General features: G+C 34.7%; 3 protein-coding genes across 3 annotated transcripts; 1 reads left to right on the forward strand and 2 right to left on the reverse strand.

Moving 5' to 3' along the window:
- The first annotated feature begins 376 nt into the window (after positions 1-376).
- On the forward strand, positions 377-2,614 carry LOC110684235 (protein FANTASTIC FOUR 3). Its single transcript, XM_021860652.1, has one exon. The coding sequence runs from the start codon at positions 1,137-1,139 to the stop codon at positions 2,034-2,036; it is 900 nt and encodes a 299-aa protein (XP_021716344.1). The 5' UTR covers positions 377-1,136; the 3' UTR covers positions 2,037-2,614.
- A 2,741-nt stretch (positions 2,615-5,355) lies between these two features.
- LOC110684236 (N-carbamoylputrescine amidase) lies at positions 5,356-10,801 on the reverse strand. Its single transcript, XM_021860653.1, has 9 exons — positions 10,455-10,801; positions 8,128-8,176; positions 7,859-7,950; positions 7,452-7,603; positions 7,261-7,307; positions 6,701-6,734; positions 6,389-6,555; positions 5,790-5,886; positions 5,356-5,701 (listed from the first exon to the last, which is right to left on the reverse strand). Exons 1-9 carry the CDS (start codon positions 10,535-10,537, stop codon positions 5,526-5,528), a joined length of 897 nt encoding a protein of 298 aa, XP_021716345.1. The 5' UTR covers positions 10,538-10,801; the 3' UTR covers positions 5,356-5,525.
- Positions 10,802-11,589: 788 nt separating this feature from the next.
- LOC110684237 (uncharacterized protein At2g27730, mitochondrial-like) lies at positions 11,590-15,563 on the reverse strand. The gene is made up of 4 exons (XM_021860654.1): positions 15,416-15,563; positions 13,395-13,520; positions 12,813-12,851; positions 11,590-12,057 (listed from the first exon to the last, which is right to left on the reverse strand). Exons 2-4 carry the CDS (start codon positions 13,494-13,496, stop codon positions 11,848-11,850), a joined length of 351 nt encoding a protein of 116 aa, XP_021716346.1. The 5' UTR covers positions 13,497-13,520; positions 15,416-15,563; the 3' UTR covers positions 11,590-11,847.
- Between the last annotated feature and the right edge of the window lie 7,772 nt (positions 15,564-23,335).

Below are 23,335 nucleotides of genomic sequence, written 5' to 3' on the forward strand. Positions count from 1 at the left end.
TTAAACTTTTAAGTTGAGTTTGTCCTTCAACAAGGATCTTTAATTTACAAGTATTTTTATTTTGTATTTCGAACTCTCTTAGATGGAGTATATAAATTCGTATGCATATGTTTGATTAGATCAGATTGACATTCAATTTTTATATTTTATTACAACTCACGTAATTATTAGGGTTTTTTTTTAAAAAAAAATATTGAAGTATGAATAATTGATATTTTTTATTTCTCAAATGGAATATTCTCAATAGAACAAAATAAAGGTAATATTTTCATATTTTGTAAAGAGAATCTAGACGTGATACAACGTAACCGAATCATGCAAATCTATCAATTTGTTATGGAGGTGGAAACAAATGGCTAAAATCAATTGGTAGGAAAAAAATCACTCCTTTTTTCCATCCACCTTAGCTTTCCTCTTCCTTTATTCTCTCAACCTTTTGGCTTTTGCCCCCCCATTTTCTACTTACTTCACCTACAAATAGTGAGCCCATGCAACTACTTAAAGGGTAGATAACTTTCTTCCCCCTCCTCCAAGTTCCAACCAAAACCTCCGCACACTAGCTATAATCTTTGCACACCCTTCTCATAGATATCCTTTTTTCTCGGGTAAGCGACAAATTCATCAATACTTCGATATTAATAATAAGAATGACCAATATTTGCCAAAATATCTCCCCGCGTTTTACAGTTCTTGCAATTTGCTAGATCCAATCACGACTATATATATCATCGCTGTATTCATTTCTTGACAAGAGTTTAAAAGAACGAGTTTTTTCATTTTGTTTCATATAATCCTCCCTCCACCTCATCCCTCTCAAGAACAAAAAAGTCCAACCTTGCAACTCAACATTTTCTGATTTTTCCTATCCCAAAAAAACATATAGAAAAATAAAAATAATAATAAACAACTAATAAAAGAACAGGTTATTGCCTTGCTATCAGCCCACCTGCCTCTTTATCTTTGAACAGATCAACCCCCCATATTCACATCTATCTCGTGAGACGTAATCTTCTCTACTACTTCCCTTCTTTGCTACCCATCAATCTCTTCTATCTTTCATCCCTTTTTTTTACTCAAAAAAGGGAAGTTCCTCATTTTTAAGCCATTAATAAATATAGAGTTCCAACAAAATAGCAATGGCAGCTTGTAAAAGCCTAAGGCACATCTTTGAGAACACGATAGTACCTGAAAACAGTTCTTCTCCTTCCTCTGCCTCGTCCTTGATTGATTCTCTTTCGCCTTGGAACCATATTAAAGCTCTCAAACCACCCCTTGATCACTCCTTCACCGAGATCTTCGGTGAGCTTCATTTCAAAGAGAATCATTCCAACCCCACATCGTCGTTTTTTCCACCACTAAGGTCGACATCAGTAGCATCAGCATTTCCTATTGACTTAGTTTCAGAAAAATCTGACATAGACAAACAACAGGATGAGAAGAGTGGAGGTGCACTTACCTCGTTTCCGACTAACGATGGGTACTCACGGCCATACCATAGGAAGAGCGACAGTTTCTCATCTTTGAACTCTGACAGCCTGCAGCTGTGTACTGAAGGCCTTGGTTCTGAGAGCTTGGGTGATGTGGAGGATTTGACGTTGGAGGTTCAGAACACAAATTCTAAACTGCATGCCAGAAGACATTCAAGTGACTCTTACTGCAGGAAGATAAAAGTTAATGGAGCAACGATGTTCCCTCCGCCTATAGCTTACATTGGACAGGCAGGAAAACCCTCTGTTTCCTTTCAGTCTTACAGAGAAAATGGCAGGTTTGTGTTAAAGGAGGTTAGGATACCTACACAGGAGTGTCTTCAAGCTAGCAGGGAAGAAGGGCGGCTTCGTTTAAGCTTTGTTCAACCAGATGAAGAAGATGATGATGACAACGACAATGATGCTGAAGATGATGGTGGAGAGGAAGGATGGGAAGGAGAAGAAGAGACGTGTGGTGTTGGAAGGATAGAAGATATCGAAGAAGAAGAAGAGGGAGCCAAAGGAGAAGGTGTTGAGGAGGAGGATGAATTTGTGAGAAGTTATTCATGATTTTATTGATTATTGATGTAAGGAGCTGAGTAAAGAGTTGCAGCAACCTGCAAGAGACGATAGGTTTCGAAATTTGTGTTCTTTCCCTCTGTTCAGAATTCTAAACAAGAGGATAACAGCAAGAATAATTGGTCCTCATCACAAGTAGTTTTGTACATTGAACCTTTATTACTAGTATTGTATTTAAGATGCTAACCTAGCTGAAAATCCTGAAACTGAAAATACTGAACTACTGCTGGAGCAAAATGCAATATTTGGATAGATGATTGAAGTCATGCCAATATAGCCACAAAATCTACCAGTACTGTGAGAAATCTGTGGAAGAAAAGCCTATAAACCTATTGTATTATCGAGACGTGTTAAATGAGCCTGGTTCATTACAAGCATTAATCTGTCTCAAGTATCAGATTATCACAGGCTCGCAGCAGGTGGATTAGATATATTGGAGTCTGAGAATAATAGTCCCAAGTCAAAATCAGGATTCAGCTGAGGTTAACTTCATCTTTGTTCTTGCTTTAAGAAAGCCTAAATTGTGCATTATGAACAAGATATAGCAATTTGATTTTGTATGATCAAAATTGTGCAGTTAACAGCTTTTGCAGATTTTTATTCAAGTAATTGAGGTACAGATGCCAAGAAAATATCCTAAGAAATAATGTTAACAGCAAGTAGGTAAACATTGCAACCAATAGAAAAATTTATAACTTTTTCTTTTATATTCTATTTGTATAAATATCCTCCTTATATTTAAATAATTAGTGACAAGGTAACACTAAATCATCCATGTTGCACAAAAAAATAACTTTCTGAGACTGACTATGCACCTTTCTGTAAGAGCAATTAGTTAATGAATGAAAGATTGTGTGCATGTGTGCAATTGGACATAATACAGAAAAACCCAAGTAACATGAATAGATTCAGTGACATATTTGCTGACGACTGTATACACATCTTTGTCAACAGACAACTGACAGTAGAAGGTTCATTCGTTGAACACAGAACGACGTATTTAATGTTCTATATTACTCCGACTCTTCATTTTGCCTAATATATCTATGCTAGATTTTCGACACTCCGACATAGGTAAAGACACATTATTATTTAGAGCCAAAAACACTAGAACAACATATCCAAAACAAGCACCCAAATCAGAGTAACATTGGCAATATTTCAACAGATTACTGACAGTAGTTCATACACAGAACAAATACATCATCCTGCTCCTTCAATTACGGATGGGGTAAAAACAAGGTAAAACAAGGATCTCAAGACTCCAAGAAGATTTGCTTGGAAAAGCAGTATCAAGATTCAAAAGCTTAAACAATGGATATGATGACTCTCATTACCATTAAAAAACACAAGTCAAATAATGTGGAACAGACATTAGATAAACATAATAACAGTACACCTTGACGAACAATGTACGATGGAGAATAACAAATGAAAAGTGGAAACCTTTTTCTTTATTTCTGGATAACAAAAATCTTATTCTACCTATGAAATCTGAGATTGCAACACATTAACATAATCTTACAAGCTAAAGAATATCATAAATATGGGCATAAAGTTACGGTCGAAACGAATTCAGATGGAAAAAATAATCCTCAGATTGTAATTAAAAAGCATAGCATCACTTGACCAGAAAAGTCAGAAGAGGTAAGAGTTGATTCCAGCAAAAGCAAAAAATGTATGTTTAAAGTAAGTGGAATTGGAGGCTAAATAGTCACCACAAATTGATATAACAATAAGCAGCAAACAAAAGAAAGGTTGACATCACTTGGCACCTTAAGAATGGAGCATTGCTAAATCACATTACCACATATATCACGTTTTGATTCTTCGTAAAGAAAAGTTAAAAGTGAAAACAATGAGATGCTTCAAGATATGCTTTGAATCCCCCCCATCCCATCCCACCCCACAGGCAAAAATAAAGGGAGAGTGAGAGCGAGCGAGAATCTTTACCCAAACAGCTTTCGTATAGGGTCCAGGATGATGGAAAATTAGTAGTGAGGCAGAGAGCTGAGTGTGGCAGAGATACTCTCTTATCTATATCCTACAGGATGATTTACTCATTACATAGACCGACATAAACCACAGAAATTTACTCTCTCCGTCGAAAAATAGATGTCACGTATGTAACATTAAAATGTTCGGAAAAAAGCTATCGCCTTTTTCACATAATAATGGTTTATTATTAGGCTTCTGAAGAAGACCCTACTTAATCGCATGATGCAACAAATGTAAAAGGTCTTTTAATGAACTTATGCCTGAGGGGTTGGAATGTAAAATATTTTTCTGAATGTCATGAGATAATAGTTTGATGTGTAGAACTATACAAACCTTCTTCTTTTTAAACTCAAGGGGAAATGTACACAGGCTCACAATTATAGCAAAATTAGGACTACAACCAAACCACTCACAGAAGAGGCATCAGAAAAATATAAACAGAAGGAAGCACAAAGACAATAACAAGGAGAACATCAAAAAATTTACGAGCCACGCTAACATACGTACGGGAACTATACTAGCAATATGCCAATACATACATTTAACTAAGACTCAGAACAATTCTTTTTATTTCCTCCATTCTTTTTTAATTGCAATATTACTTTAGTTTATTAATGATTCTCTTTCATTCCTCATCACATGGACCCCCTTTTATCTCTCTCTTTCTCTCCTTTCCTAACACACCAGACATCTTATTCAATCAATCAAATAATCAATCTAAGCTTTAATCTCATAAGTGGGGTCGGCTACATGAACCAAAAGTGATTATTCCATGTAGTTATCGACAAAAATCTTCCTCCTCCACCTCTTACGATCAAAAGCCTCATCCTCATGCAAATCCATATACTTCATATCTTGTTTATGTTGTGATTAAAAAAAAAAAAAAGTATTACACAACTGCCTTATTATTATGGTGGGAGCTTGACAGACAAGAGAAACACTTAATCGGATTACGCTAACATGTTGACAAATAGAACAACAAAGGTGCAATCATTCACTAATTTCCCGTATTTCTAAGCGATTGATTCAGAGCTTGACATGCTCAGTAATAATGTCAACGAAATGGAGTTAAAATAAACAAACAATATAGTAGCAGTATCAAATCGTCTCGGAAATTGTGCATATGAATCAGTCAGATATCCAAATTCAGTCAGTCACAGCAGAATTGAGCAAACCTAGACAGCCATTGGGACTCACTTCAATATAATTGGCTCAGTTAGAAATAATAGCAAACACTGACATGGAATGGATGGAATGGCAAATCAGTTATTTATAACAAATTTTTATATTATGCATTAGCAAGATGTGAAAATTACTCAAGAATGATATTTTATTAATTCAGGAAACCCCTTAAAAGAGTTAAAGTATCATCTCTATGTTTATCACATGATGTCACTTATGGAACGTTTTAGAAACTGTAAATACTACCCGCCTATTTTGAATGGGCTAAGGAAAAAAGAACTTGTTTTTAAATAAGAAAATTCAAGAATAAGTATTGCCACCATCCAATGTAAGGAGCACCTTGTACAACTCTGGACGACGATCACGAAATACTCCCCAGCTACATCTTTTGTACTTTAATTTCTCCAAATCAAACTGGGCAACAAGGACTGCTTCCTCTTTGTCATCAGCAGTAGCAACAATCTCTCCAGTGGGACCTATTAATGAAGATTTCAATTTCAAAGTTTAAGTCATGAAAAAAAAAATATACATAAACATATGATCTCGCTATGAAGGATTAAATACCAGCTATGAAGGAGTTCCCATAAAAGGTGATCTCGCTTTTACCATGCTCAGTCTCAATTGTTTCCTTTCCAATGCGATTAGAAGCTACTAATGGTACCTGAAGCCATAAAATATGTAAGTTACCAATTGTCTCTGTGTCTCTGTGTAGGGAGCGGTAAATGAAGTAATAAAATATGTAAGTCCATGTGTGTGTAGGGAGCCGCAAATGATAGTGATGTAAACAACATTTAATTATAAAATATGAAATTACCATCCCCAAGATTTTTATTAATTAAGCTAGTAGACATCCACTATTCTTATCCACTAAGCTAGTTGACATCCATACTTCTAATTAATTTTTGAGAGACATCAGCCTCAAAATAGTCTTTCACAGAGTTCTCCATATCCAATATCCACTTTACTAGTTTTTACGAACTCGGAATGAACAGCAAATCAGCAATGACAAAAGTATATACAGAAACCAAAACATGAATATCATTACTAAAGCAAAATCATAAATAGCATGTTGAGACTGGAAATATAGAGTAAATCACACTGGGGTTATAATAACTTGGGTAATCAAAGTAAACTGAAATCGAAAATTGCATAAGTTGACACACCAAATTAGCCCCTGCATGTCCCTGCATCACTCGCTTCCAGTGATCACGAGAATCAAGTCCATCATCTTGGGGTTCAGAACCAATTGCTGTGGGGTAGAACAATATCTCTGCACCTTGAAGTACCATTGCACGGGCTGCCTCTGGAAACCACTGATCCCAACAGATTCCTACAAAACCATAATAGTCGATTATAGGAAAGGTTGCAAAAGTTTCACCTATCCTGAATTTTCATAGTGACCATTAAAGACAGTTTACACATATTCACATCTAAGCTCGAGATATATACAGAAAGTGCTGAAAATTGTGACTTACCAACTCCAATTTTGGCAAATTTAGTTTGGAATGCCTGTAGCCAAAATTTACAAAAGAAATTTATGAGGGTCAACGCATTATAAACACAAGCAAAATCAGATATTCAGATGCAAAATATATTTCTAACAGTTTTGTATCCTCAGTATTTCAGTAATTAGTAGAGTAAAAGGTGATCTAGACAACTAGGCGTTTATAGCCCATGAGTACAGAATTCTAAGCATAGCAACTATGTTTACAATATGAGAAATGTACTATATGCTCTTCTTTCTAAACAACTTCATCATCTTGAATTCTGATCATTACCCAGTGTGACTAAGCAACATATATCTTCCTTACATTCAAAAGGCAATAACAACATAAAAATACAATTATCCAATAATAGCATGTGGCATATCAAACAAACAAATTTCGGGCTCAAGAGCCAAGCCAAAAGACGAAGTTAGATTATAGCTAAGATTCAGACATAACTCAGTCTAGAAGTAGCCTGGGATTCAGATATTTCAAAATTCGAACATGAAAAAACAAGGCATAAAAAACCTAACATGAGAACAAGAGCATACCTTGAAGCCAGTATCACCAGGGTTGAAATAGAATTTCTCCTCATAACCTAAACCATGAGGAAAATGTGATAATTGAAATAATAAGATCAAGCAGTATAGAGAAAACAATATATCATGAAAACTTTCCAACTCCCTAACCAAAAGAGGCAGGAAAGAAGGAAGAAGAAAAAAGCCTTGCACATCCTATATACCTGGCCCATCTGGTATATGAGATTTGCGATAAAGTCCTAGATCAGTCCCATCAGCATCAATGATTGCCACTGAGTTGTAATGAGCATTATTTGCCTCTTCAAAAAAACTAACTGGTATCACTACCCCCAGCTCTTTTGCTAGTTTCTGCAACCTGTCAGTAACCATTAATATCTACAATATAAGTAAAAGGTACCCCCCCCCCCCCCCCCCACAAACCACACACACAATTTGCAGCATGAAGAGAAAATCACAATAGAACTCCCCTAAAAGCAGCAGTTGCAAGACAGTTAAAATAAAGTATCTAAAGATATACTAAAGCCTATCCAAATTTATATAAAAAAATAAAATCTCATTTATGTACAAGGTGACTTCATACAAAAATCAGTCTTTTAGGCAATGATTTTACCTAACAATTGTTGGATGGCCCTTATACGGTTTGGCTCTCTGGAAAAAATCTTCCTTTTGGGCTTGACAAAAGTAATACCCTTCAAAGAGTTCCTGAAATATGAAATCAGAACTTAAAGCATACCACAAGGTGAATTCAAAAGGAAAAACCTGAGGTGGGGAGAGGGGGCAGAACACTTGACAGTGGTAGATAGAGTGAATATCTACATCTATATAAAGCAAGACTCCTACAACTTCAGCAAAAATCATCACATGCTCAAAATTACACACCTGGATGAGGATAATGTTTGCACCCTTCTTATGAGCAGATCTCACAAGCCTGCACAACAGGTGAAACAATATGCAGAATTCAACACAGCAATCCAAATCCATAACTAAGATTACAATACTAATCAAAATGATGGCACTCTTGCTCATATCTTTTATTACAGTTGAAAGGCTCACAAATGGAGAGGGAGATTAATCAACAGAAGAGAGCTCAAAGTTATGCATCACAGTTGAAAAGTTCAAAAGAACAATAGGTGAATGAAAGATGGAACCAAAAAGAATAGGCCTTTACCATATTTCCAATTCACCATGCAGTAAGGATAAAGCGAGAGGGAAAATGAGCAAACTTCTCAGTATCTGATTTGTCAAGTAAGTAATGACTGGAGAGCTCTCTAATTTTTTATTTAATAACAGAAAAGAAAAGAAAATTAATGGGTATTGCTATCAATCTTAAACATCTCCTGCATCCAAATAATTTTCATACTACCCATAAGTGAAATTAGCAAGTATGTCAGAAATATACAATTATCAATGCTAAGAATCTCAGATTCCTTATATCTTTAGGGGGTGTTTGGTATGAAAATTTGTAACGTAGGAAACGTAAACAAATAAGTGTTTCCGTTTCTATTAGTTTGGTATGAGCTACAAGTAACAAATACCGTTTCCAAAGGGTAACAAAATCCCCCAAATTGTTACCCTAATCCAACTAGTGGAAACAAAATGTGTTTCCCTCCTCAATCATAAACTCCTCAATTTGCTTCCATTTTATAAAGATACCAAACATAAATCAAAGGTAACGTGTATCATTACCCTTTCCCTTACTTATATAAATGCTTTCCATTCCGTTTATGGAATTTATACCAAACGCCCCCTTAGTGTTTATAATTTAGAACTTAAGGCATCACTATACAACCTTAAAACCTCCGGCTAGTTGACTTTGTCAATTTTCGTACTCATATTTTTTTATATTAATCAGAAAAGCACTCTTGTTGATAACTGCAAGGTATTACAATACAATTCAAAAGTCACCCACCCCAAAGACCCTTGTATCTATATTGCTCACTTGTTAGGACCATCCTAGTTGCTCATATACTCATAGGTATAAGAGATCAAAGGAAATTGGAAGCTTGTATAGCATCCTTAACCAAAACCAATCAAAATGGAAGCATTCAAGGGTATAAATTGTTAGTTTAGATTGATTCAATTTTGGGATAATTAGTTGAGTTTTACACTATTAAGTCCAATAAGTTCATAAAAGTTTTAATTAAGAGCTAATAAGTACAAGTGTTCAACTACATTAAGCTGGCAGCTTATAAGTTTAGATTAGTTCAACTCGAGGCCAATAAGTTTATACATGTTAGGTTCAATTAAATACTGCTTAGGGGTAGTTCAAGTGAAATAGAACACACCCTCAATGTTTTCGTAGAGTAATTTGGTGTTTAACCAACAGTACTTGCAGCTTATTTCCAGTTAATATTCAAGATTAAGGCTGAAAACAAGGGACAACATAGAGATCTAATTCCATTTCCCAATTAATATTATTTGTTCACTTAACTAATTAATTCCATATTCTGTCACTTCAAATATCAATGTAACGCTATCTTAATGTAATTCCGTTATTGAAAACTAATACTTGTACAATACATGCAGAGTAACACGCAAATTCTTCATACATGGTGTAATGTATAACAGCTTGTTTGGTGAGTGGTAATAAATGGCATTCATCTTAAAAATGTTTTATTTCATTGTTGTGTTCTTCGATTCATCCCTATATATCACTTATCATTATTATCCTATTGCTTACTAGTGGAACTTGATGAATAAAAAAGTTGTTTGGGTTTAAATTCCATTACAAGACTCATGGCAAATCAATCAGCAAGCAATTTACGATACATAGCGAATCCATCAGCAAGAAATTACTCTACTCATAGCGACCGGAATCCATCAACAAGCAATCACATACATGAAAGCTAAAGTTGTCCTCAATGACAATATATAACATTACCATAATCGATCTTCCTGATATTATATTGTTTAATACCAAGCAAATGTAATACATAAAATGATAAAATCAACCCGAACCACACTAATAATTGCTAATACTGAATTTGCAATTCTAATCAAAATTAAAGTTTGCTAAACTACACCAAATTTGCTCAAGTAATTGACATGAATTGCACTTTTTCCAGACTTTGCTAGAATTAAACAAAACTTACATATTTAATCAGAGTTAACATGCAAAAATTAAATCAAAAAAATTAACCTAAAAAAAGAATGATTAAATTTACAGAAAATGAAAAAAAAAAAAAGGGGGGGAAAGAAAAGAGCACCTTTCAGCAGTGGCAAGATTAGAAGAGATGTCATCGGAGCAAGCGAACTGGAGAGCAGCAACACTCACTTTTCTTCCTTCCATTTTTGCCCTTTTCGAGTGAGTGTTCTCTCTCCTCAGTTAGACTCACTTGGACTCGGAAGGGTTTAAATCAGGTGAGGGCAGGTGCAGGATAAACAACTGTAGGTCGGTTTTCCGGAGAAAGGGAGGCCCACAACCGGTGAGGATAAGCCACGTGATGCGGTCAAGCAGCCGACTATTGGGACGACGGTGCGGTAAAGCCTCATTAAGGAATCGATACCGTCAATTCAGCTTTTTGCCTTTTCTCGTTTCACTTTTATTTTTTTAAGTTATGAGATTATGACCTGCCTCAACCTTTACGGTTTTTTTAGTCTCGTATCTACGGTAAAACATTTTGGGAGGGAAGGATAAGGGTAAGGACTAAGGACTAAAAACCCCCTTTCTCAAAGTGTTTCTAGTAAAGATTCAACACCCAACCTCAAGGTTTAAGGTTAAAAAGGTAACAATTAGCTAATAGTGTTGGCACATATCCTAGATTATCTCAATTTTAACTAAGAGTTGCAATTTTCACTAAACTAAAGCATACTCCAAGGAAAAATAGAATTATGGACTAACAGCTTAATATTTGTACGTGGTAAAAGCGGGTTTCACTAGTATGGCAGTATACTATCTTGAGAGTAAGCTATTAATCGTCTTTCATACAAATATCTCATGAACAAGCTGATGGAGGGGAACCCACTTGGGTGAAGGATAGACCCAGTGGGCGATAGCAAGGCACAAAACAAGAATCACAGATACAGCACCAAATGAAGCTGTGAAGGACACAAACTACAGGAGCATTAAATTAGTCAAACGCAGTTTCTGATGAAACCAAAAGGACAACTATGCCAACTTCTTTTGACAAGGCCAAAAAAGGATCCTTAACAAACACTTTGGCACTGAAAACTATCAAATAAAATAACTCAGACCATAAGAAAAAACGTTTTGCCATTCATTCATTCATTCTTCAACCTGCAGGATGAAATGTACGTAGATACTGAGATTCCCAGTCAGCTTGTTCACACATCGGAGTAGCATTCACTGAATACAATGAGCAAAGAGGAAGCACAACCAAATGGGAATTGGCATAGGAAAACCATGTTACCCTGTCATATAAACAAAAGAACAGATGATGTTCATGAATCCACCTATTTCCATTTAACAGTGTAATGTATATATCACCAACCGTTTTTCAGTGCATGTGCAAGTAAACATGGGGATCAGAAAATGCCTAACAAAAACTCCAATGTTTTAAGATAAAATCTCATTGATTATTTATCAGACTTGTCCAAGCACTACCCCAGACCAAGGAAACAGATCATTCAGGAAGCTTCTCAGTCTTGGACTTCTTCAGTCTTCTTCGAACCAGACTTATAATACCACCCAGCGGCACCCAAAGCAGTGACAAGTCCAGCCAAGACAGCATAGTTTCGGTGCTTGTCAGTTGAAATCTTGGGAGCTGAAGGTTCTGAGCCACTTGGCTTAACAGATTCAGCTGCTGGAGCCCCTGAGTTAGTCGCTTCTCCCTCTGCTTGTTTAGGACCCTGGACGCATTAAGATGTGAGATAGCTCTCAGTTCAAAAAGAAGGACAACTATAATAAGATCAGATTAATTTTAGCTCTAATGTAGTTAGGGGAATAGTTATGCCTAGTTGTTGGACTAGGCCTAGAGGAATTCAAATCAGGACTTCATAATGTATACTTCCTCCGTTTTCTTTTACTTGCAACACTTCCCTAAAAAGGAAATATCACAATACTTGCAACACACTATAAAAGAAAAGTTACTTTAGGGAAAAACTATACCTATTTTCCTTATTTAAAGCACATGGCCCACTAAATTACACTCCTAACAACCACTCATCCCATTTTAAAGTGTATTATATCATGTGAACCCCACATTTCTTAAATACAGTGAAAAAGTGTGTGTTGCATCTAAAAGAAAACGGAGGAAGTATATAAGGGGCCAGGGGGTGTATATATTGCAAAAGTCATCAATGTAAGTTATGTAACAGATATCAGAATGGCAGATAACATAACAGTAGCAAGAAATAAAATAAACTCCATGCAGATTGCTCAAATTAAAAGAAATACTATACGCCCAGCATAACCCCGTTTAAGAATTATAATGGGGGGATCATACACAGAGAGGAGGAACCAGGAGTAAAAGCATGTAATCACATAAAAAAGAGACAATATCACCAAACATTTCGTCTCAATCCCAATTACTTAGACTGGGCATTTATAATACCACATTAGAAATGAAATTTATAATAAACAGATAAAGGGTGCAATCTAAAACCTGACGAGCAGCCTTTTCCAGCTTTTCCTTTTCCATTTTCTGCAGAGAAAGATAAATTGGTATTAGAATCTAGCTTATCAGCTGATTAGATAAGGACAAGAACAAAATAAATTCATAAATTAAACAACCATATTCATTCTAGAGCTCTGATCTCAAATAAACAACCACATTCATTCTAGAGTTCATAAATTACTCCATGTATCAAACAACCATCTCACTTGAGTTTTGAGAACAAACTAACATATATCAATATATGACTTCAACTTACCACAAAAAATGGTGGAATGAAGTTCCAAAACTTTAGGTTTTTTTTTTTTTTGGATTGAAGTTTCAAAACTTTTAGTTTATGAAGAAATAAACTCTGATCAATCTTAACGAATATACAAGTCAAATTTGTTTATACAGAGAGACATCACATAAGAATCTCAAAAATATGAGACTAGCAGGCTATGTTTATGCGGGGGGAGGGGGGGGGATGTCATAACACATTCAATCTCCACATCAGATGAAGAAACACGGAATATTTACAAAGCCACTGATAGATGATAACAGGTTCTCTCTCCTTATAAGTAAATGCATCACCTTGATGTACACGTTCTCTGCAGCCTTTTCCTCCTCGCCTAGCACCTTGCCGCCACTTGAAAACCTCCTAGATACATATCTTGCAACAACTCTTCCTGCCATGTCGATCACAAGTGAAGTATAAACCTGCATACAGACAATGTCAGCTCAAATTTGAAAGTTGTATGATACAATTTGTATCCCATCAACTTAATATCATAACTCAAGAAACTTGTGATGGTGCAACAAAATGAGTTAAATCCTGCATGAGTGTGTGTATATGGTAAAAATCTACTTAAATCTTTCAGATTGCAAGCTCTGCCAGGGTGCATTTAATATAAATCAATCGAGCGTCACAGGCTCAAATCCAACGGACATCTAAATCATTCACAAATCACAACTAACACATAACATAGTGGTCTTACAACAAATTTAAACAAGGTAATGCAACAGAGATCAGCATACTAAGCGCCATAAAAGACTTCATGTTATACCTCAAGAAACTGTGCACAGGTGCTGCAAGACGAGTTAAATCTTACATATGTTGATATGTGTGTGTGTGTGCACGCGCGCGTAAAAAACTAGTTAAATCTTAAAGACTGCATGTTCTGTTAACATGTAACTGAATATTTCCAGCAATTGGGCATCAAAGCCATCAGGCAAACTTTAAAAGCATTCACAAGCACCGCATAGCACACAAACAATAGCCATAATACAGAAAGAACAACTGTAGAGTTCATTTTATACCACAAGGAAATACTGCAATTACTCTACCTAATCGATCCTAGACTCTTTGTATATAACAAAACCTGAAGTGCTTGTTTACCACTATTACAGCACTTTCTATATAAGAGTTGTGCATTTAAACTTCAACAAGTTTAAAACAGCAATTAATACACTAGATGACTAGACAAACCATTTACAATTCATTGGGGGAAAAAGGGGGCAGGCTGACAAGTGGATGAGAGAAATCACAGGCATAATAGGGGATGATTCCTCAATGGTCCATGTCGCATGTACAAGTGGTACAACCAAACTCTAATGACTCAAAAAGGCCAGAAACAAGTAATACACACGTCATTCATAAAGCATATCTCCATGACCTGCTTCTGTATAAAATTAACACTAAATATCAGTCAAGGTGACACACAAACCACATTATTTAGACTCTTCAATTCACCCAAAGTACCCATGTTGGATTCTCAGACACTCCAACATGCGAATACATTTTGACACTTCTTTTTGGACCATAATCGCATAACTTTGGCCATGTCTGACATGAGTAACCAAGTCCGGGGGACATAACAAGTCACTCTACTATTGCAAATTATCATAAATAAACAAGAAAAATAACTTACAAATAGACAAACTATCTTCCCCAACATTATTGTCACCCCATGATATTGCATCAAAGAATTCAAAACGTCAATAAAATGTGTACAACATACAAATATAAAACAAAACCCTCTCTTCAAGAAATCCATATAATGTATATAAACCCAATTGCAGATTAAGGTAAAAAAAAAATGATAAAAATGTCAGCAAACCCAACCTTATAACATATCGCATAATCCAAATAAATAGTAGCTTGTTCAAGTAATTTTCAACCAAAAAAAAATCAATGTGTTCTATAATCTGAACAGCAAATAACCAAAACGAAAGGCAAATAGATTAAAAAGTGAAGCTAGTAACGATCATCTATTCTACTGAGAAAACCCTAACATTACGAAGCAGAAATCCATGAAATTTCAACGAAACTAAAATAATTAAAATAGAACAACAATCGATTAATAATTTAAACTAGTGTAAAATCATCACTAAAATCAAACAAATAGACGATATTACAGATTTACAGGCGATTTTTAGAGACTGAAATCGCAAAATGAGCAAATATTAATACTAATCACACAATCAAGTGTTAGAGACTAAACGAACTAAAATCGCAAACATAGATTAGTGGAAATGACTAAACAAAATGCTCAATAAAATCGACAAGAAATGGAGTGAGCTTGAATATGTAAGAAAAAAAATGAAGAAATTACCTGGTATTTGCGCTGATTTTTGTTGAGAGAGAAAGGGGGGAAGTTAGATGAAGAGCGAAATGGCAATGTTGAGGTTAAGTCAGGTCAGCGGTGTGTTGTGGTGTGGACAGCAAAAATTTTAAAAGAAAAAAAAAAGGAAAATAAAAGGGAAAATGGGGCTTGTGTCTTTGGATGCAAGAAATGGATTTATTCCACAAGAATTGTCTAGTTCTTAATTCTTATCTAGAGTGCGCTATTTACTTCCCCTTTACATTAGCAACTTAGCATGGACGCATGGTGCCTTGGTGCCTCTTGTGTCATGCCCGCGTGTTCAAAGGGTTAACCTAGTGCATGTACTAGTTGGGGCTCTCGGGTCTTGGCTAACATTTTGCACTTTTAAATTTTATGATTTATTGTGTTTTTTTAGCTACTAAAGATATAATACGAGTTGTGACTTAGGGTCTGTTCTCTTACGTTGAAGTTCAGTTCAGTTCAGTTCAGCTCCTAATTTTCTTCTCTTATAAAATATTTCAGTTCAGTTCAGTTCAGCTCCTAATTTCTTTCTCTTATAAAATATTTCAGTTCAGTTTAGTTCAGCTGAGTTCAGTCAATAAGAACAAACCCTTAATGTGTTATAGCACACACACCTTTAACGTAACAATTATGCATATCACATAAAATACAAGTTTCTCACTTTTATGAACCAATTGTGTTTATCTAATGGGAAATATGTAAATATTTTACCTTGATATTTAAGTTTTTGTTATTTTTTTAAAAAAAAAAAAAAAAACAACCTTATTAATGTACTTGTACAAGTGAGCAAAAAAACACCCCTTTTTTGACGTTATTTTGTTACTTATAGCAAGACTCTGTCAAATAAGGGAAAGCATAATAGGACACCCCTAATTTCTCCATTAAAGTTATTTGGTCCCTTAAAGCAAGATTCACACATAATTATGTTTTTTTTTTTCTGATAATGGAGGAAGGGAAATTCACCTACCTTTTTAGATTGATGGAAAACAAAAATGAAGGTTTGTGGAGTTGAAGGAATGGGGAGTTAGTTATTGTTAACTTCAATTGTCAACCCTAATTACAAAAAGTAGCCTCATTTATTAATGCAATGACTATATTTACCCCTTAAGATTACCAAGAGGAGACATGCTCATTGGAAGATGAGCAGGTGCTAAGTTAGTTTTTTTTTTTTTTTTTTTTTTTTTGGTGTGTTTAAATAGCCCCTTCCCACGACCTCCTAGAATAGGGAGAGAAACTCTAGCTAACTACTTGAGCTATCTATCACTCTTTTCCTAAGTAATTAATAACTTGCCATGTCGAGTATACAAGCAAAACTGCAATTTGAAAGTTTGTTTTCATAATCCAACCAAACTGTAAGAAATTATCTCATAATACATTTTTAAACATAGAACCTAAACCTGTTACATACAAAATTTATATACTCCGTATTATGACTTTCATGCACATTACTCACATGCTAACTTAGCCATGCTGTATGAAGACAATGAACCATTGAACCCTGTTCCTCTTTTGGAATACCTACTACCTCCGTTACATATTATGTGATACGATTAGAAATTTTTCAATCGTTGCACATAATATGTAACGGAGGTATTATAATTTATCGACAATAAAGAATAACTCAATTGATTAGAGCTCTACTTTGATCGATTTATAATAATAATAATAATAATAATAATAATAATAATAATAATAATAATAATAATAATAAATCTACAACCCAAAACACCTTAAAGGCCCAAACCAATATGAACCCACAGCCCAAATCCTAAAACCCTAAAAATAAACCCTAATTTCTTCATCCTCACTGACTCAACCCTATAACACTCCACCCTTCTCCTTCCGCATTCACCACCTTCCCATTCTCTCTCCTCCATTTCCTTCCCTAAAAATGGCGACCTTTCATTCTCTCACTTCAACTTCTCATATCATCCGTATAATTGAAGCTTCTCCCACCAACGACGTCGTTTCATTTCGCCAAATCCAATAGTGTTCACCAGAAGAAGGTAACTAATACTCCGCCGTTTCTCCTAGAACGTTCTTGAATCTTACCCATTTCCCCGTTTTCATATGAATTTATTGGGTTTTTGTAATTGATATAGTTTGGCCTTTAATGATGATCAAAACAATACTTTCGTTCTTCCGAGATTTTTTCATGCGGAAAAACTATTGGAGACCTGAACTGAAAAGGCCTTTATTGTGTTAAAAAAAAAAAAATTTGAGATCTGTAATGAGAGGGTCGTAGTTTGTTGATTGTTGCAAAATATTAGTAGATTCAGCTTGTCTTAATATGTTTCGGCTGCTTTTACGATTGTTTTGGGTCGAACTTGAACATGTTTTAGAAATTAATAGATTTTTGAATGATTCCCACTCTACAATTGAATTCATAGGAATTAGACTATCGGAAATCTGTATTTGCTGGAATTTTGAAATTAATTAAGATTGGCCTCTAATGATGATCAAAACAATACTTTTGTTCTTCCGAGATAGGGCCTGTTCTGTTCAACTTAATTTCAGTTTAGTTCCTAATTTCCTTCTCTCATAAACTATTCATTTCAGCTCTATTCAGTTCTTCAGTTCAGTTCAGTCTAATCAGTTCAGTTGTTTCCTGTAAATCGGAACAGGCCCATATTCTCATGTGGAAAAACTATTGGAGACCTGAACTGAAGAGGCTTTTTTTTTTGTTGATTAAATGTTAGAATATTTCATTTGTTTGAGGGTAATAAGTTGGGGGAAATTGTAGTGCATGAATTTTGTTGGTCTTTATGAAGAAAAATGCCTGATATCCTTCTGTTTTCTTTTGATGTATTGCTTTTGTAAGTGGTGTGAATATGGTACATTAAAGGATGTGAACAATTGCTAAATGCTAGCCTCTAATGATGATCAAAACATAACTTTCGTTCTTCCGAGATTTATTATGCGGAATCTATATGGAGACCTGAACTGAAGAGGTATTAGTAGTAGTTTTTTACCGGATTTGTAGTTTGTAATATTATTCAAACTTTCATCAACATCATGGGTATGGCCGTATGGGTGGTAATTACCATTAGGGTTATGAATTGGGCCGCGTTAACGTAAAAATATTTAGTGTTAAGGATGATGGCAAGTGGAAAACTTTCTGATACTGTTTTCTGGATACAAACTGCAGAGGTTGTAGTCGGTAAACACGAGCTGATCTAAATATTTGAATATGTAAATATAGTTGGATTTATTTTTAGTTTTCTGTTGGACTTATGAGTGGAGAGCTTTGTGATTTATGTGCTTGTAGTAAATTGTACTAGTAGCCTCTAATGATGATGAAAACATAACTTTCGTTCTTCTGAGAAACTCATGCGGAAACTATATGGAGACCTGAACTGAAGAGGCTTTAGTAACTTTTGTTGATTAGTTTAATCTTTATATTGGCTGTGATCTTCAAGTGTATGACGGTGTTGAGGTTAATTAAGATACTTTAGTTCACGAGAGTGGTGAATTTGTCAATATATAGATATGGATTTATTTTTTTATTTGTCAATTGAGCGACATGCAAATAGGCAAGGAAAGGCAGGAACTGTGTAATTGAGTTAAGTGTCTCCAATGATGATGAAAAGTTAAGTTCTGATATCTTCCCTGTGGAAAAAAATTGGAGACCTGAACTGAGGAGACTTCTGTCTATTTATCTTAGCGATAGGAAGTAGGGATAGATTAATAGGTAATAAGGTATTATGCGCAAAGGGGTGAATGCATTTGAATTGCAGGCAGGGAGGGGAGGTTGATTGGTTTTTAATCGTGTGAAGTTGTGAGGAAAGGTTTTGTTTTGTTTTTGTTGTTAGCCTGTGCTAAGGACTAAGGAGGCTTTAGTTGTTCTCCTTATTAGTAGCTGATATTGTTTCAATCCAAGTGACATCTTGCTGATATGAACAGATTGGTGTGAATGGCTGTTTCTGAAACTGAGAATTGTTTATGAGAATTTGTAAATTATGTTGTTGCCTCTGGTGATGTTAAATATATGACCTTTTATCTCCTGAGATTTTCCATGTTGACGAATTATATGATAACTGAAGAGGCAACAGATCAACAGTTAACAGTCTTGATACAATAAAATATTGCAGTGCGAAAGTATAGTGTTTATTTGCAGGTGAATGGGTCTTTGGCTAAAAGAGCAATGAGAGGGGCTTGATTTTAAGAGGTTTTGCTAGGATGGTTCACATTCAGTGCGTATTAGTAGAAGATTTGCCTCTTTACCATCCGTAGTATGGTTTCTAATGTTAACAAGTGCTTTGAGGAAATGAGTTGTCTCTTCAAGTGCAGACCCTAAAGAGTTATTTCGGCCTCTAATCTTCATCCCAGATGGTTTCTCTGGTGATCATTGAATTTGAGGTGGATTTCTTCCTTGCAAAGTTACTTGCGAGTCATTTAAAGCTTTTGCTAGTTCCTCCATGGAATGTAAAGCTGTAGGTAGATGGTATGGTACCTTACCTTCGCGGTCATAAAATACAGATAGGTCTGGGAAAGGGTACAGGTTTGGGATTACTACAATTGAACTTTTTGTATATAATGATTGTCAAAATGTATTAAATTGGGAAACAATTGAATAATACTTCTTGTTTGCTTTATTAGATTTTGATATCCATTTTATCAACTCGACAACAATTCTACTTCTTGTAAGAAGTATATATAAATATTGAATAATTTGAGTGGAAGGTTCCCTTGCAAACAACTTTAATTTGACATTGAAGAATGAGGATAATCATGAAAAATTAGATATTTGAAAATTATTATGGTAAGGTTCTAAAATATCAAAGTATCAAACTCAATGAATAAGCAATACGGGGTAATATATTTTTCTTCTTGGACCTTTAATTATTCGGTAAAAGTTATACTATATTTGAATTTATTGTCCTTTTTATAAATGTATTTCCTCCGTTTTATTAATATTACAGCAATGAACTTTTTGTACTATTTATCACTCTTATGTGAGCATAAATACTTGCTCTAATTTGCATTTTTCGGTTGTTTTTAAATATTTGCTTTATTTCCTTATTTGAAAAGCTTTTACAATATTCAATTACTTTCTCCTACCTAGTACACGCAACATACCGAGCTCACCTTGCCGCCTGGCTTCAGAGTGAGACGAATTAACTCAGGTCAGGTAAATTCGGATTAATGCCATAACCTATGCGGGTCGGGTTTGGGTTGGGTCATGCTTGAATCGGGTCACGTCAAGTCATACTTCTTATCGGGTTTGGGTTAATAACATGTCGGATTGTCGGGTTACATTCGGGTCGGATGAACAATAGGTCGAGTTTAATTCTGGTTTTCACGGGTTAAAACAGGTTATGGTAATTCTCGGGTTCGAGTCAGGTTCGGTTCAAGTCAATAATTTGCGGGTTAGAATCAGGTCGGGTCATTCTCGGGCATGAGTCGGATTCGGTTCAAGTCAATAATTTGCGGATTATAATCAGGTCGAGTCATTTTTAAGTCGAGTCATTCTCGGGTTCAAGTCGGGTTCGGTTCAAGTCAATAATTTGCGGGTTATAATCAGGTTAGGTCATTTCCAAGTCGGGTCATCCTCGGATTCAAGTCGTGTTATGTTCAAGTCAATAATTTGCAGGTTACAATCAGGTCGGGTCATTTCTAAGTCAGGTCATATTCAGGTTTAACTAACTATAAATAGATAATTATCATTTTTATCAAGCTAATTATTTCCTTTGATTATAATATATATGACAATATACTAGAGAACTATAGTCTATAATTTAGGAAGATTATTAACTCCTTTGACCATACAACAAATCTAATATATATAAATAAAGTAGGCATTTTTGGAGAGCATTGAGAGCGCCACATAAGAAAAGGTATAGTTTCGACCAATGAAAAATTAGATTAATAATTTATTTTAGAATTAAAAAAATCACTCGCCACCTAAGCAAAAGTGACGAATAATATTTAAGAATTTTTACACATACGTAAAAACAACGAATAGAGAATAGTTAAAATTTAAATTATTTTAAAAAACCAATAATTATCTTCTCTTAAAAAACAAAAAAAAAAGTAATAATTATCTATATGGATGCAAATTTTTTATCGCAAATATTTTTATTCTTTTCCTAGCAAATATTATAAAAGTTTGATTTAAAATTAAATCTCATATGACTAATTTCCCATAATTTTACATTTTAAACAGATCCAATATATTAAAATAAACACATAGGCAAAAGACTAAGACGAATAAAACTAAATCTCATCTGACTAATTTCCCATAATTTTTAATAGTTAAACAATTATAAATGAGACTACCATTTTAAACAGAACGAGTATATTAAATAAACACATAGGCAAAAGACTTATTTTGATCAATAAAAAAAATTAGATTTGTCATTTATTTTATAAATTAAAAATTTAAATTGTCACATAAGCAAAATTAGTGAATAAGGTTTGAGATTTTAAATTCAAGTGTCACATAAAATTAATAAAACGATAAAGGATAACTTTAGTGTTAAAATTAAAAAAATTATCTTATGATATCAGAAATTTTATCCATATATTTAATGAATGATCTTCATAAATATACAAAATTTTAAATTAAATAAAATAATTTATTAGAATCGTGCATCGCACGGGCTTACATCTAGTATATACTATATCTAACTCTTAAATTTGAGGATGATGCTCCTTTCTTTTGCTAGCCTGGACCGACTTGGTCTCCTAAACAAAATGATTTGATCAACAATAATTAGGTGGTATAAATTGCATTTAAGGTGATTTGAAATCAGGTCAGGAACAATTTGGTTGAATTTAGGTCAGGCCAATAACATGTCGTGTTAATTTCGAGTCGGGTTAGTAACAGATTGGATTGAATTTTTGGGTTGGGTAAGTCATAGGTCTTGGAAAATTTGGGTCAGGTCAATAACAAGTCGGGTTGATTCTAGGTCGGGTTTGTAACAGGTTAGGTTAAATTCGGGTCGAGTTAGGAACGAGTCGGATTGAATTCAAGTCAGGTTAGTAACATGTCAGGTTAAATTCGGGTTTGACGGCTTAAAACAGGTTTGGGTCAATTTCGGTTCAAGTCGGGTTCGAAGCAAGTAAATTAAATTGGCTGTTGTAAAACAGTAAATCACTGCAAGCTGTAAACCCGTAAATTAGCAGTGTAAAAGCAAATTGGATGGTTTCACACACCCAATTGGACCCCTGGAAGATATTAGGGACCATGGTAAACATTTCGGCAATTTTTATTTCCGGGAAAAAAAAAGTCAAAAAAATTCCAAAATTGAAAGCTAATATCCGTGCCTTTTGAGAAATTTTGGAGGTTTCAGAGCCCGGTGTCAAAAAGTCTTGAAATTGTATGGGATACATCTCGGGGTCATATAATGCCGTTTAGAACTATATATGATCATTATTTGTTGTCATAAATGTTCGTGGTAGGCTTAAATTACTGAAATCGGTGCAAATTGTAAACCAGTAAATTGGTCGTTTAAAGGAAAATTGGAAGGTTCCTCCCACCCAATGGGACTCCCGAACAGTATTAGGAATCATGGTAAACATTTTGAAATTTTTTATTTTCGGGTGAAAAAAAGTTAAAAAATTAAAAATTGAAGGTTATATCCACGCTTTTTGAGAAATTTTAGATGTTTCGGGGCACGGTGTCGAATAGCCTTGAGATTTTAAGGTATACATCTTGGGGTCATATAATGACGTTTGGAAGCGTATATGATCATTATATGTTGTCATAAATGTTCGTGGTAGACTTTAGTTTAAGAAATCGGTGCAAGTTGTAAATCGGTAAATTGACCGTTTAAAGGCAAATTAGATGGTTCCAACCACCCAATTGGACTCCTGGAGGGTATTAGTGACCATGGTAATTATTTCGGCAATTTTTATTTACATGCGAAAAAAAGTCGAAAAATTCCAAAATTGAAGGCTAGTATC

The sequence above is a fragment of the Chenopodium quinoa genome, unplaced genomic scaffold (genome assembly GCF_001683475.1).
Source record: "Chenopodium quinoa cultivar QQ74 unplaced genomic scaffold, ASM168347v1, whole genome shotgun sequence".
Classification (NCBI taxonomy): domain Eukaryota; kingdom Viridiplantae; phylum Streptophyta; class Magnoliopsida; order Caryophyllales; family Amaranthaceae; genus Chenopodium; species Chenopodium quinoa.

Bases quoted from the DNA above. Each gene is read 5' to 3' on its own strand.
- LOC110684235 (XM_021860652.1), top strand. From the start codon at position 1,137: ATGGCAGCTTGTAAAAGCCTAAGGCACATCTTTGAGAACACGATAGTA.
- LOC110684237 (XM_021860654.1), bottom strand. From the start codon at position 13,496: ATGGCAGGAAGAGTTGTTGCAAGATATGTATCTAGGAGGTTTTCAAGT. The intron at 12,852-13,394 runs GTGATGCATTTA...CTTTCTCTGCAG, and splicing joins CAGAGAACGTGTACATCAAG to AAAATGGAAAAGGAAAAGCT. The intron at 12,058-12,812 runs GTTTTAGATTGC...TAATGCGTCCAG, and splicing joins TGGAAAAGGCTGCTCGTCAG to GGTCCTAAACAAGCAGAGGG.
- LOC110684236 (XM_021860653.1), bottom strand. From the start codon at position 10,537: ATGGAAGGAAGAAAAGTGAGTGTTGCTGCTCTCCAGTTCGCTTGCTCC. The intron at 7,308-7,451 runs GTATATAGGATG...CTCATGGTTTAG, and splicing joins TCATATACCAGATGGGCCAG to GTTATGAGGAGAAATTCTAT. The intron at 5,702-5,789 runs GTATTTAATCCT...CTTCATTAATAG, and splicing joins TGGGAACTCCTTCATAGCTG to GTCCCACTGGAGAGATTGTT.